Source organism: Trichomonas vaginalis, chromosome IV (assembly GCF_026262505.1).
Source record: "Trichomonas vaginalis G3 chromosome IV, whole genome shotgun sequence".
NCBI lineage: Eukaryota > Parabasalia > Trichomonadida > Trichomonadidae > Trichomonas > Trichomonas vaginalis.
The window spans coordinates 21043002-21058444 of NC_067206.1; the positions used below are offsets into that span (position 1 = coordinate 21043002).

The following is a 15443-nucleotide window of genomic DNA, read 5'->3' on the forward strand; positions in this document are numbered from 1 at the left end:
AAAACAAATTTTTATTTATTCAATATTATATAAAAAGGTGTTGATATTGCAGGTTTTTCAGTATGTTTTCCATCCCAATAAAACTCAATATTAATCGATATATCTGAAAAATACGAGGTGTCAAAGTGGTGAATTTCACCTCACTTCGTTTTGCTCCATTAAATTGACTCAATTTCATCCCTTTGCTGAGAATTTTTGTATTTGGAGGATAATAATCTAAATAATTCGAAATATTTGTTACAATAACTATCAGTGCTTGATTTAATGTTTGAATTTGATTGCTTCAAATTGCGCAATTTTAAGTAATTCGGCGTCAGATGTTAATTTTTTGCAAGAAGAATTAAATATATATGTGGGATTTGGTATTGCGTTTGATGTTTTGTTTGTTAATTCGTTGGATAAGGCTTTATCTGGGTTCCACGGATGAATACCATACTGATGCATTGACTTAATCACAAGCATCAATTAAAATTCTTACAATTTTTAACCTTGGTTTTGGGGTATTTGATAAATTATCTTGCTCATATGTGTAAAGCGGAACATATTTTAACCTGTTATTCTTTGATCTCAAAGATGCTGCACATCCTACATCAAATAACTGGAGAACTACTGTGCAGTAAGCTGGAAATGTCAAGAGTTCAATTCTGAAGAGACTCAAAAGTTTGCAAGTAAAATAACTTACTCGGCTGATATGATTATCACCGAATACGATATTATGCTGAGCTGCTGTGATAGCATCAAGACTTGAGCGATATCTCTGGATTTCGATAATAAAAGTTAAATTAAAGATATCCCATATCTTCTTTGTCATCCATCCATAAGATTGTCCTGTAAGGAATGCTCTCACGGAGCGGAGTTCCTGTGAACAATTTTATATTCCTGGAACAATAATAAATGGTTTCATCCGGTATCCTTCAGAATTATATGGGAAGATACTAGTAACAAGCACAAATTCATGCTCTTCTTTGGTTAAAGGAGGGTTGCTTTCAGTGCAGATAACTTTGTAACGCTTTGATGAAGCAGAGATGTTTCATAAATACTCCACTTATTCCATGGATCAATTCCTGCCGTATACTGAAATTAATGTAAGAAGTTAGCAACTGTTGCTGTGTTACAGTACTTTGCTCGTTTTTCCTCATTTTCTTTTGAGCTTTTGATCTCAATGTTGAGATCAGAGCAAACTCTGTTTAACCATGATCTTGAGGGGAGATATACTTCTAGCGAAGTAAACAATTCTTTTTCCTCTTGTTGGAAATTCGTCTGGATGAACAAGGCCAGCTAGATATAAAGCTCTGCTGTATCTATACTCCAGTAATTCGTAGGCAATCTGATAAGCTTCGATTACCTTTTCACATGCAAGACCTTTTGCTCTTTGATTGATTTCACCATAAAAATCAAGTAATTCGACCTCTGAAAGATACGATGGTTCTCCACCATTACATGTGGTTGTCCATACATTTTCCGCAATTGTATGTCGCAACTCTGCAGTTATTGAATCATCGCGTTCCATGTGAAATTCATCTTTGTTATCAGTGTAGCACTTTTTGTTTAGTCTTCTTTTGAAGATTTTACGTTGAATACGAGACAAAACTGCTTTTTCTCAATGAAGTTTACATTTGGCTTTAATGTAATTAAGACTTTTCATGTCACTTTTTGTAAAGTTCATTTTCGGTACGGAACAAATGCATATATTAATGCATTAATTCTAAATGTAATAAATTTTGTATCTTTGAAAATTTCAAAGTTAAAAAAAATTGGACTAATATTATTCGTCTTCAAATGTACTATGCAAATTAAAGTTTTTGGGCTATGGATTCTGTGGGATAAGATTATTGAAATTTTGGATGTTCCTCGAATTGGCCAGAGATTCGAGTGTCAATGCCTTGTTCCATAACATAGTAATTGTGTTTGTGACTGAGCATATTTTTTTCTAAAATATAGAGATTAAAATTGTAAAAATCTTCATTTAAGGAGTTCCTGTTAAATGATTGTGACTTGATTATATTTGTGTCGTTTTTGGTAGTCTCTTTATTCGATTTTGATGAATTTATGTTCGAAATTCGGTATTTAACTAATAAGATTCAGAGTAAAACACTGGAAATCGGATATTCTCTATGCCAATGAACTGGACAATCTGTGTGTTTGGGAGGTGAAATTCCAAATTTTTTTGAAATCCCGAAAATGAAGATCAACCCTTTATTTTTGATTAAGATATTTTACAATTTCAGATTTTTTTGAATACTTTTGATTCGGTTTTGTTAAAAGCATATCAGCTAACTTGTTTTAAAAATCACATATTTTTATGTGGTAAGACGAAATGATGGAAGTGAGGCATATCTCAATATTTTCACCAGATCTTCAGGCATTTAGCATGGATATATAATTGTTATCATGATTTGTATTTAGTAATATTATTTAATCCAACTTATCAAAGCTAAACAAGATAAGAAATGCGTTTTAATTTTTTTTTCAAACAAAATTGAACAAAAAATACACTTAGAAGATATATTTCTTTAAGTTATTTATAGTAATGGAAATAATATGGTATATCTATCATTAACATATAAGCAGATCATACCTCTCTTGTGCCATGCAATTATGAATTAAGAATTTTGTAAATTCAACTGTATATAATAATCTTTTAATTGAAAAACATCATCAGACCAAGAGATGTTAATCATGTGCATCTAATATAATTGTTTTTGTCTAGTGTTGAAAACAGAAATTCATCAAAAGTGACACCTCAGAAAAGCTATAATATTGAATTTTTGGAACTTTTGATAGAGCACGTTTTTAAATATTAATTAAAGTAAATGTATATTTGTAAAGATTCTTTTTAATAAAAAATAAAATTTTGAAGAAGAACACAAAATCTTCTGAAAAATAATATCACATAAACTCATATTATTTTCTAATATATAACTATTTTATATAAAAATCAAATTCAATGATCTTAAAAGCGAAGGATAAACCTCAAAATTTACGAATATAATGAGTGGGAATATAATGCTTATCTATCATAAAACCATATGAAATATCAATTTTTGCTTTACGCCTAATTTTTGACGACAATTAGCAAAAAATGTTAAATGTTAACACTCAGTCCATTTGAATATGAAAAATAAAATTGACTTTGATTAAATGTTTTTATTTATCATGCAATTCTTCTTGCGACCAAAGATTTGAATAAAATTTCAAAAAATAAGATAGCTTAAAAATAATATACGGTAGTGTTTACTAATAGATGAATAGTATATAAATTCTATTAAAATGGATTTGATCCAAAAAGATATATAAAATTTGATCATAAATAAAATTGTTTAGAAGTCATTTAAAATGATGTAATTATTCAAATTTTGCTAAAACCCATTCCTCTTTGATATATAACTCCCATTTTTGCATTTCTGGCTCGTACCAAAATTTTGAAACTTCGAATAATTCGTTAGGAGTGTAATTACTATTCGTTTTTGGATTAATATCGAGAGATAAATGTGGTGTATTGTTGTATTTTTCAATGAACTGCTGAACTGAGTCCTTGATTTGTTGAATATCATCCAACTCGTCTGGCAAAAACTTTTCTAAGCTTGGCCACAGGCGCTCCACCTTGCCGTTCTGTCTTGGCATATACGGCAAGGTGTGCTTCCAAACTATTCCGTTTTCCTGCATAACCTGGCCGAATTCACCGCGGTTTTCACCGCCGTTATCGGTCCAGATGCAGTAAGGGATAAACTCCTCTAAAAGTTTTCTTAAAATATTCGCTGTTGAGTTGGAAGACTTGTTTTTCAATAATTTAGTTTTGAGAACTTTACGTGTCATATCATTCAATATGGCAAAGAATGGAAAAGAAACATTACCGTGAAGGTAATGAATATCGCAGTGCCATATCAAATTCTTTGATATGGCACGATATTTGGTAGGTGGATCTGCTGGTTTGTAATCTCTTTTTGAAGATAAACCTGATTCCATCATAAATTTTTCCACTTGATGAGGCTTTATTTTTTGTAAATTGTCAAAAATTTGATCTTTTGTCAAATCTTCTATATTTTCAAATTCTTTTGCAATTTCTTCTTTTTCTTTCTCACAATCGGGATTTTGAACAATATTTTGAAACCTTTTAATCAATAAATAAGTTTTTGAAATTCCTCCTTTATATTGTGAAACACAAGAATTAATTAATTGTTTTTGTTCAAATGTTGGTGGATTTGGTTTTCTGCCGCGACTAACTTTTGGTAATTCGATTTCTTGAAGTTGAAATGCTCTTCTTATTGTATTTTCGGCAACATTCAATTTAATTTTACCATTTTCCAATTCAACTTCCTTTCCCACACTTTTGTAATATTCACCTTCTTCTATTCTTCTTTTAGCTTCAAATAGCCATTCTCTGTTTATAGATTTGGCAGTAGTCATAAAAGTGGTCCTTCTTTTGTGATAAGATTCAAATTTGAATGTGGATGATAAATAAAAATCAAAAATAATTGTTATAATTTAAATGAAGAAGTAATTTAAAACGATTTTATTTATGATCAAATTTTATATATTTTTTGGATCAAATCCATTTTAATAGAATTTATATACTATTCATCTATTAGTAAACACTACCGTATATTATTTTTTAAGCTATCTTATTTTTTGAACTTTTATTCAAATCTTTGGTCGCAAGAAGAATTGCATGATAAATAAAAACATTTAATCAAAGTCAATTTTATTTTTCATATTCAAATGGACTGAGTGTTAACATTTAACATTTTTTGCTAATTGTCGTCAAAAATTAGGCGTAAAGCAAAAATTGATATTTCATATGGTTTTATGATAGATAAGCATTATATTCCCACTCATTATATTCGTAAATTTTGAGGTTTATCCTTCGCTTTTAAGATCATTGAATTTGATTTTTATATAAAATAGTTATATATTAGAAAATAATATGAGTTTATGTGATATTATTTTTCAGAAGATTTCATTCTATATGCCTATGAAAAGTACTCTCAAAACTAACTTTTTCCTAATTATAATTAAATCTAGAATATTGTATTATGCTTAGTGTTATTTCATTTTTCTCATTCAATTTAGAATTTACAAATGTCAAAAATTGAGAGCTGTCACTTTTGATGAATTTCTGTTTATTACATAGCATTAATAAAAAAATCATTTGTTCTGATTAATATTTATCCAATAATAATATATATTCATTTTTGAATTTAATTAGCTTTTTTAAAGCTTAATATTTAATAATATTATTATTCAACATTCTTAATAAAATAAGATATATGCTTTATGTCTAATATATGTTTTGTAGAAATTTCGAGGAAATATCAAGGTTTCAACATCACTTCACTTCCACCATTTCGTCTTACGAAAGTTTAATTGTATGATTAAATACTTGGGCCATTCTAATATTTCATCTTTTTGAAATCGATTTTGCTCAATAGGATATGTATTAAAATATTTTTCCAATGCATCCAATAAATTATCCGTGCCATTTATTGATATATCAAGAAAGTCGTTTTGTTTTGTTTCTATCGGGGTAATACGATGTGAAAAGTGACAAAAATATACTATGATTTATATTTCATTGTATAATAAAGTCGAGAAGGGAGTCCTAACCTTAAGAAAGGGCTCTCTTCTCGACTTTCTGCTGCAATCTCACTCGAATTGCGCGTATATACTGCTTCTTTCATTAGAAGTAGTATATACGCGCAACAATATGCCATGGCAAGTGCACTTGTCGCCACTTTTAATGTTTCTCAAATGCAATGCGGGAAGGAGTGGCAATATAGTACTTGGGTAGTTGTGGAGTTATGTGTTAGGAGAGGGAACAGGACAAATTTGCCACACGGCACTTTTTTTTAAAAAAAATTAATGGAGCGGAGCGATACTCTGCTGCAGGAGCCCCAAGGCTCCCAATCATTACGAAAGGGAGCCTCAGGGCTCCTGAGAATCCATCAGCAGAGGCCTTTTCATTTGGCCTCTGCTGATCAAAGATTCGGCGAAGCCATTCTTCGTCTCAGGAGCCCCAAGGCTCCCAATCATTACGAAAGGGAGCCTCAGGGCTCCTGAGAATCCATCAGCAGAGGCCTTTTCATTTGGCCTCTGCTGATCAAAGATTCGGCGAAGCCATTCTTCGTCTCAGGAGCCCCAAGGCTCCCAATCATTACGAAAGGGAGCCTCAGGGCTCCTGAGAATCCATCAGTAGAGGCCTTTTCATTTGGCCTCTGCTGATCAAAGATTCGGCGAAGCCATTCTTCGTCTCAGGAGCCCCAAGGCTCCCAATCATTACGAAAGGGAGCCTCAGGGCTCCTGAGAATCCATCAGCAGAGGCCTTTTCATTTGGCCTCTGCTGATCAAAGATTCGGCGAAGCCATTCTTCGTCTCAGGAGCCCCAAGGCTCCCAATCATTACGAAAGGGAGCCTCAGGGCTCCTGAGAATCCATCAGTAGAGGCCTTTTCATTTGGCCTCTGCTGATCAAAGATTCGGCGAAGCCATTCTTCGTCTCAGGAGCCCCAAGGCTCCCAATCATTACGAAAGGGAGCCTCAGGGCTCCTGAGAATCCATCAGTAGAGGCCTTTTCATTTGGCCTCTGCTGATCAAAGATTCGGCGAAGCCATTCTTCGTCTCAGGAGCCCCAAGGCTCCCAATCATTACGAAAGGGAGCCTCAGGGCTCCTGAGAAACCTCTTTGAGAAGGTTTTCTTTAAGAAAACCTTCTCAAAGATGATTGTCAGCATTCACTCAAAATCTACCAAGAGTTTCAAAGTTTCAAATCTATCTGAAATGAAGCTTTGAATCTCTTGTATATCTAATTGTAGAGGTACCTTTTCAAAATGTCTTCTATTGATTAAATTTAATCAGTAAAAGTCATTTTGAAAAGGTACATCTCTATAATTGCTATTGAGCATTCACTCTTGGAACCTTGGAGCTCTTGTGTAGTGCATGAAAACTCCAAGATTCTAGAATAAAACATATATCATAGACATAATTTCTTCAAATATAATTTAAGGTTATTTTTTAAAAAATTGAAGGATTTAAAGGTTATTGAAAAGTGACACTGACAAATTAGCACTCTCAAAAATAAGGAAATTTTGATAAATATCCTCATCGCTATTATCATAAAAGATTCAATATCCCTTTCGATATTTAATGACAAATTTGAAAAGGTGTTTGAAATTCTTTCGGATTTTGTTGAATTTAACCCAAAATTTATTATTAATTGTTTACAAGAAATTTTATTTAACTCTTCTTGTAAAGAAAACTTTGCCAATATTTTGAATGCATTTGAAAATTCCGAGCTTAGAATATATTTGGATGAATGCGAAGATGAAATCGATCCTGAAATTTTTGACTCTCTCAAAAATATGTATTCAATTTTAAATGAATCTAATTCTCATCAATAATAACATATGAATAAAAAATAAATGGATTTAATTTTTTTTATCAGTTTCAATAGATTACAGTTATTTTTATTTTCTACAATATCTCATTACCAAATCGTTTTAACTCTTTGTATATCAAAGAATAATAATAAGTGACCTGTAATAACCATACTCATAATGGATTAGACCTCAAATTATTTAAAATGTCAATTCAATATTATTAAATTACAATTTCTTTTATTCTAATAGATTTTAACTAGCCAATCATGATTACAAATATTGTAGCCTTCATTAACTCATAATATCGAAGAATATAACTTATATTCATGGACAATTTGTGATTAATTTCCAATAATATATAAAACCGACTCAAATTAATCATGTTGGCATTAGCGCGCATCGATGCTCAATCTACCTGTAGTATTATAAGCTTATATTCCTATTTTTCAGCATTAAAATTGTGAATTACGTAATTTTGTCATAGTTTTACGTAATTTTAATTTTTTTTGATAAGAAAAAAATGACTTTAAGAAAAAACGAGATCACTCATAATCTTTTTCTCAGAAAACTGCAGAGTATACAACAAATGTACTCAAACGTGCATTAAGCACAATACCTGGTCCCCATTTCGCTCTATGGACCGATAATGGTACAAAAAATAAAGAAAAATTGCAAAAACGTTCCCACTTTTTGAGAGGGATGTTTTGCAAAATAATTTTATGGACATCTCTGGAAAGTTTCATTTCAGTTTGATAATATATCCAACACCTATATAGAAGAGCCTTGCTGATTTGACCTGAAAGAGCGAAAGTTAGTTTTTTGATTTGAAAACCCTGCAATTTAATATTGTTAAGGACTCAATGTAGAAATATGATATAATATCATGTAGAGATCAATCATCTTCCAAAAATCTTCTATGTATGAAAGAAAAAAATTTGCAAAACGTACCTCTCAAGAAGTGGGAACGTTTTGCACACTCTCGAAAATAAAACACAAATTTCATTAATTATTATGCGAAAGGGGAATTGAACATATTTTTATTCAACCAGATAATCCTCAGGCCAACAGATTTCGCAAAGAGAATTTCCCCAAACAGTAAGATTTTTCAAAAAAAAGAAATATAATGCGAAGAATTAAGATTAATCACCGAAAAAACAACTGATTTTACTTACTTTAATGATTTTGAAGATATGCAAATTATCAGGAAGAAAGCTCAATATAACAAATAAAATAATATTCTAATTTGCAAGAATGGGTTTAATGACTACGCACAAATACATAGCCTCATACATATCAACAAAGGTCTTGGGTCTCCGAGGTTCTCAATTTCATCAGAAACCGCTATATGATAACCAAGCTTACTCAGATCTACACATAAATACATAGCCTCATACATATCAACAAAGGTCTCTCTACTCTTAAGTTCCAATTCCCAAAATTTTATTTTTATATTTATTGGCAAAAGGTAAAAGTTCCAAATTATCGTATCGTTAATTTTTAATTTGCTTTCAATTATTATATTTTTTGTACTTACGTTCAATTTTTATTTTTAATAAATTATTTATATTAAAATTTCGAAATATTCATAAATACATTCAATTCATATAATAATAGTCAATATCATCGTTTTGAGAAGATCAGATCCTACACAAAAACCATGGAGAGGATTGTATTTTCAATGTATGCCTCTGGTCGAGCACTAAAAGCAAAAGCTAGACAGTTTTTAACCTGTATAATAAAAATGTATCATATATCTTTTTGGAAAATAAAAACAAATTTTTATTTATTCAATATTATATAAAAAGGTGTTGATATTGCAGGTTTTTCAGTATGTTTTCCATCCCAATAAAACTCAATATTAATCGATATATCTGAAAAATACGAGGTGTCAAAGTGGTGAATTTCACCTCACTTCGTTTTGCTCCATTAAATTGACTCAATTTCATCCCTTTGCTGAGAATTTTTGTATTTGGAGGATAATAATCTAAATAATTCGAAATATTTGTTACAATAACTATCAGTGCTTGATTTAATGTTTGAATTTGATTGCTTCAAATTGCGCAATTTTAAGTAATTCGGCGTCAGATGTTAATTTTTTGCAAGAAGAATTAAATATATATGTGGGATTTGGTATTGCGTTTGATGTTTTGTTTGTTAATTCGTTGGATAAGGCTTTATCTGGGTTCCACGGATGAATACCATACTGATGCATTGACTTAATCACAAGCATCAATTAAAATTCTTACAATTTTTAACCTTGGTTTTGGGGTATTTGATAAATTATCTTGCTCATATGTGTAAAGCGGAACATATTTTAACCTGTTATTCTTTGATTATCTCAAAGATGCTGCACATCCTACATCAAATAACTGGAGAACTACTGTGCAGTAAGCTGGAAATGTCAAGAGTTCAATTCTGAAGAGACTCAAAAGTTTGCAAGTAAAATAACTTACTCGGCTGATATGATTATCACCGAATACGATATTATGCTGAGCTGCTGTGATAGCATCAAGACTTGAGCGATATCTCTGGATTTCGATAATAAAAGTTAAATTAAAGATATCCCATATCTTCTTTGTCATCCATCCATAAGATTGTCCTGTAAGGAATGCTCTCACGGAGCGGAGTTCCTGTGAACAATTTTATATTCCTGGAACAATAATAAATGGTTTCATCCGGTATCCTTCAGAATTATATGGGAAGATACTAGTAACAAGCACAAATTCATGCTCTTCTTTGGTTAAAGGAGGGTTGCTTTCAGTGCAGATAACTTTGTAACGCTTTGATGAAGCAGAGATGTTTCATAAATACTCCACTTATTCCATGGATCAATTCCTGCCGTATACTGAAATTAATGTAAGAAGTTAGCAACTGTTGCTGTGTTACAGTACTTTGCTCGTTTTTCCTCATTTTCTTTTGAGCTTTTGATCTCAATGTTGAGATCAGAGCAAACTCTGTTTAACCATGATCTTGAGGGGAGATATACTTCTAGCGAAGTAAACAATTCTTTTTCCTCTTGTTGGAAATTCGTCTGGATGAACAAGGCCAGCTAGATATAAAGCTCTGCTGTATCTATACTCCAGTAATTCGTAGGCAATCTGATAAGCTTCGATTACCTTTTCACATGCAAGACCTTTTGCTCTTTGATTGATTTCACCATAAAAATCAAGTAATTCGACCTCTGAAAGATACGATGGTTCTCCACCATTACATGTGGTTGTCCATACATTTTCCGCAATTGTATGTCGCAACTCTGCAGTTATTGAATCATCGCGTTCCATGTGAAATTCATCTTTGTTATCAGTGTAGCACTTTTTGTTTAGTCTTCTTTTGAAGATTTTACGTTGAATACGAGACAAAACTGCTTTTTCTCAATGAAGTTTACATTTGGCTTTAATGTAATTAAGACTTTTCATGTCACTTTTTGTAAAGTTCATTTTCGGTACGGAACAAATGCATATATTAATGCATTAATTCTAAATGTAATAAATTTTGTATCTTTGAAAATTTCAAAGTTAAAAAAAATTGGACTAATATTATTCGTCTTCAAATGTACTATGCAAATTAAAGTTTTTGGGCTATGGATTCTGTGGGATAAGATTATTGAAATTTTGGATGTTCCTCGAATTGGCCAGAGATTCGAGTGTCAATGCCTTGTTCCATAACATAGTAATTGTGTTTGTGACTGAGCATATTTTTTTCTAAAATATAGAGATTAAAATTGTAAAAATCTTCATTTAAGGAGTTCCTGTTAAATGATTGTGACTTGATTATATTTGTGTCGTTTTTGGTAGTCTCTTTATTCGATTTTGATGAATTTATGTTCGAAATTCGGTATTTAACTAATAAGATTCAGAGTAAAACACTGGAAATCGGATATTCTCTATGCCAATGAACTGGACAATCTGTGTGTTTGGGAGGTGAAATTCCAAATTTTTTTGAAATCCCGAAAATGAAGATCAACCCTTTATTTTTGATTAAGATATTTTACAATTTCAGATTTTTTTGAATACTTTTGATTCGGTTTTGTTAAAAGCATATCAGCTAACTTGTTTTAAAAATCACATATTTTTATGTGGTAAGACGAAATGATGGAAGTGAGGCATATCTCAATATTTTCACCAGATCTTCAGGCATTTAGCATGGATATATAATTGTTATCATGATTTGTATTTAGTAATATTATTTAATCCAACTTATCAAAGCTAAACAAGATAAGAAATGCGTTTTAATTTTTTTTTCAAACAAAATTGAACAAAAAATACACTTAGAAGATATATTTCTTTAAGTTATTTATAGTAATGGAAATAATATGGTATATCTATCATTAACATATAAGCAGATCATACCTCTCTTGTGCCATGCAATTATGAATTAAGAATTTTGTAAATTCAACTGTATATAATAATCTTTTAATTGAAAAACACATCAGACCAAGAGATGTTAATCATGTGCATCTAATATAATTGTTTTTGTCTAGTGTTGAAAACAAGAAATTCATCAAAAGTGACACCTCAGAAAAGCTATAATATTGAATTTTTGGAACTTTTGATAGAGCACGTTTTTAAATATTAATTAAAGTAAATGTATATTTTGTAAAGATTCTTTTAATAAAAAATAAAATTTTGAAGAAGAACACAAAATCTTCTGAAAAATAATATCACATAAACTCATATTATTTCTAATATATAACTATTTTATATAAAAATCAAATTCAATGATCTTAAAAGCGAAGGATAAACCTCAAAATTTACGAATATAATGAGTGGGAATATAATGCTTATCTATCATAAAACCATATGAAATATCAATTTTTGCTTTACGCCTAATTTTTGACGACAATTAGCAAAAAATGTTAAATGTTAACACTCAGTCCATTTGAATATGAAAAATAAAATTGACTTTGATTAAATGTTTTTATTTATCATGCAATTCTTCTTGCGACCAAAGATTTGAATAAAATTTCAAAAAAATAAGATAGCTTAAAAATAATATACGGTAGTGTTTACTAATAGATGAATAGTATATAAATTCTATTAAAATGGATTTGATCCAAAAGATATATAAAATTTGATCATAAATAAAATTGTTTAGAAGTCATTTAAAATGATGTAATTATTCAATTTTGCTAAAACCCATTCCTCTTTGATATATAACTCCCATTTTTGCATTTCTGGCTCGTACCAAAATTTTGAAACTTCGAATAATTCGTTAGGAGTGTAATTACTATTCGATTTTGGATTAATATCGAGAGATAAATGTGGTGTATTGTTGTATTTTTCAATGAACTGCTGAACTGAGTCCTTGATTTGTTGAATATCATCCAACTCGTCTGGCAAAAACTTTTCTAAGCTTGGCCACAGGCGCTCCACCTTGCCGTTCTGTCTTGGCATATACGGCAAGGTGTGCTTCCAAACTATTCCGTTTTCCTGCATAACCTGGCCGAATTCACCGCGGTTTTCACCGCCGTTATCGGTCCAGATGCAGTAAGGGATAAACTCCTCTAAAAGTTTTCTTAAAATATTCGCTGTTGAGTTGGAAGACTTGTTTTTCAATAATTTAGTTTTGAGAACTTTACGTGTCATATCATTCAATATGGCAAAGAATGGAAAAGAAACATTACCGTGAAGGTAATGAATATCGCAGTGCCATATCAAATTCTTTGATATGGCACGATATTTGGTAGGTGGATCTGCTGGTTTGTAATCTCTTTTTGAAGATAAACCTGATTCCATCATAAATTTTTCCACTTGATGAGGCTTTATTTTTTGTAAATTGTCAAAAATTTGATCTTTTGTCAAATCTTCTATATTTTCAAATTCTTTTGCAATTTCTTCTTTTTCTTTCTCACAATCGGGATTTTGAACAATATTTTGAAACCTTTTAATCAATAAATAAGTTTTTGAAATTCCTCCTTTATATTGTGAAACACAAGAATTAATTAATTGTTTTTGTTCAAATGTTGGTGGATTTGGTTTTCTGCCGCGACTAACTTTTGGTAATTCGATTTCTTGAAGTTGAAATGCTCTTCTTATTGTATTTTCGGCAACATTCAATTTAATTTTACCATTTTCCAATTCAACTTCCTTTCCCACACTTTTGTAATATTCACCTTCTTCTATTCTTCTTTTAGCTTCAAATAGCCATTCTCTGTTTATAGATTTGGCAGTAGTCATAAAAGTGGTCCTTCTTTTGTGATAAGATTCAAATTTGAATGTGGATGATAAATAAAAATCAAAAATAATTGTTATAATTTAAATGAAGAAGTAATTTAAAACGATTTTATTTATGATCAAATTTTATATATTTTTTTGGATCAAATCCATTTTAATAGAATTTATATACTATTCATCTATTAGTAAACACTACCGTATATTATTTTTAAGCTATCTTATTTTTTGAAATTTTATTCAAATCTTTGGTCGCAAGAAGAATTGCATGATAAATAAAAACATTTAATCAAAGTCAATTTTATTTTTCATATTCAAATGGACTGAGTGTTAACATTTAACATTTTTTGCTAATTGTCGTCAAAAATTAGGCGTAAAGCAAAAATTGATATTTCATATGGTTTTATGATAGATAAGCATTATATTCCCACTCATTATATTCGTAAATTTTGAGGTTTATCCTTCGCTTTTAAGATCATTGAATTTGATTTTTATATAAAAAGTTATATATTAGAAAATAATATGAGTTTATGTGATATTATTTTTCAGAAGATTTCATTCTATATGCCTATGAAAAGTACTCTCAAAACTAACTTTTTCCTAATTATAATTAAATCTAGAATATTGTATTATGCTTAGTGTTATTTCATTTTTCTCATTCAATTTAGAATTTACAAATGTCAAAAATTGAGAGCTGTCACTTTTGATGAATTTCTGTTTATTACATAGCATTAATAAAAAAATCATTTGTTCTGATTAATATTTATCCAATAATAATATATATTCATTTTTGAATTTAATTAGCTTTTTTAAAGCTTAATATTTAATAATATTATTATTCAACATTCTTAATAAAATAAGATATATGCTTTATGTCTAATATATGTTTTGTAGAAATTTCGAGGAAATATCAAGGTTTCAACATCACTTCACTTCACCATTTCGTCTTACGAAAGTTTAATTGTATGATTAAATACTTGGGCCATTCTAATATTTCATCTTTTTGAAATCGATTTTGCTCAATAGGATATGTATTAAAATATTTTTCCAATGCATCCAATAAATTATCCGTGCCATTTATTGATATATCAAGAAAGTCGTTTTGTTTTGTTTCTATCGGGGTAATACGATGTGAAAAGTGACAAAAAATACTATGATTTATATTTCATTGTATAATAAAGTCGAGAAGGGAGTCCTAACCTTAAGAAAGGGCTCTCTTCTCGACTTTCTGCTGCAATCTCACTCGAATTGCGCGTATATACTGCTTCTTTCATTAGAAGTAGTATATACGCGCAACAATATGCCATGGCAAGTGCACTTGTCACCACTTTTAATGTTTCTCAAATGCAATGCGGGAAGGAGTGGCAATATAGTACTTGGGTAGTTGTGGAGTTATGTGTTAGGAGAGGGAACAGGACAAATTTGCCACACGGCACTTTTTTTTAAAAAAAATTAATGGAGCGGAGCGATACTCTGCTGCAGGAGCCCCAAGGCTCCCAATCATTACGAAAGGGAGCCTCAGGGCTCCTGAGAATCCATCAGCAGAGGCCTTTTCATTTGGCCTCTGCTGATCAAAGATTCGGCGAAGCCATTCTTCGTCTCAGGAGCCCCAAGGCTCCCAATCATTACGAAAGGGAGCCTCAGGGCTCCTGAGAATCCATCAGTAGAGGCCTTTTCATTTGGCCTCTGCTGATCAAAGATTCGGCGAAGCCATTCTTCGTCTCAGGAGCCCCAAGGCTCCCAATCATTACGAAAGGGAGCCTCAGGGCTCCTGAGAATCCATCAGTAGAGGCCTTTTCATTTGGCCTCTGCTGATCAAAGATTCGGCGAAGCCATTCTTCGTCTCAGGAGCCCCAAGGCTCCCAATCATTACGAAAGGGAGCCTCAGGGCTCCTGAGAATCC

The 15443-nt window shown here is 31.0% G+C and overlaps 2 protein-coding genes across 2 annotated transcripts, besides 14 other annotated features; both read right to left on the bottom strand.

The window, feature by feature from the left end:
* Nucleotides 1-1171: 1171 nt before the first annotated feature.
* TVAGG3_0138830 (uncharacterized protein) lies at nt 1172-1510 on the bottom strand (the record flags this gene model as incomplete). The annotated part of the gene is made up of 1 exon (XM_051224203.1): nt 1172-1510. One exon carries the CDS (start codon nt 1508-1510, stop codon nt 1172-1174), a length of 339 nt encoding a protein of 112 aa, XP_051109189.1.
* Nucleotides 1511-2710: 1200 nt separating this feature from the next.
* Nucleotides 2711-2748: a mobile genetic element.
* Nucleotides 2711-2748: a terminal%2Cinverted (terminal inverted repeat of Banshee-A3 transposon ID:TVAGG3_0138840).
* A 600-nt stretch (nt 2749-3348) lies between these two features.
* Nucleotides 3349-4407: a mobile genetic element.
* A 682-nt stretch (nt 4408-5089) lies between these two features.
* Nucleotides 5090-5126: a mobile genetic element.
* Nucleotides 5090-5126: a terminal%2Cinverted (terminal inverted repeat of Banshee-A3 transposon ID:TVAGG3_0138860).
* A 685-nt stretch (nt 5127-5811) lies between these two features.
* Nucleotides 5812-5845: a terminal%2Cinverted (terminal inverted repeat of MuDR-4N1_TV transposon ID:TVAGG3_0138870).
* Nucleotides 5812-7055: a mobile genetic element.
* Nucleotides 7056-10312: 3257 nt separating this feature from the next.
* Nucleotides 10313-10651, bottom strand: TVAGG3_0138880 (uncharacterized protein; the record flags this gene model as incomplete). The annotated part of the gene is made up of 1 exon (XM_051224204.1): nt 10313-10651. One exon carries the CDS (start codon nt 10649-10651, stop codon nt 10313-10315), a length of 339 nt encoding a protein of 112 aa, XP_051109190.1.
* Nucleotides 10652-11850: 1199 nt separating this feature from the next.
* Nucleotides 11851-11889: a mobile genetic element.
* Nucleotides 11851-11889: a terminal%2Cinverted (terminal inverted repeat of Banshee-A3 transposon ID:TVAGG3_0138890).
* A 601-nt stretch (nt 11890-12490) lies between these two features.
* Nucleotides 12491-13546: a mobile genetic element.
* Nucleotides 13547-14227: 681 nt separating this feature from the next.
* Nucleotides 14228-14264: a mobile genetic element.
* Nucleotides 14228-14264: a terminal%2Cinverted (terminal inverted repeat of Banshee-A3 transposon ID:TVAGG3_0138910).
* A 683-nt stretch (nt 14265-14947) lies between these two features.
* Nucleotides 14948-14981: a terminal%2Cinverted (terminal inverted repeat of MuDR-4N1_TV transposon ID:TVAGG3_0138920).
* Nucleotides 14948-15443: a mobile genetic element.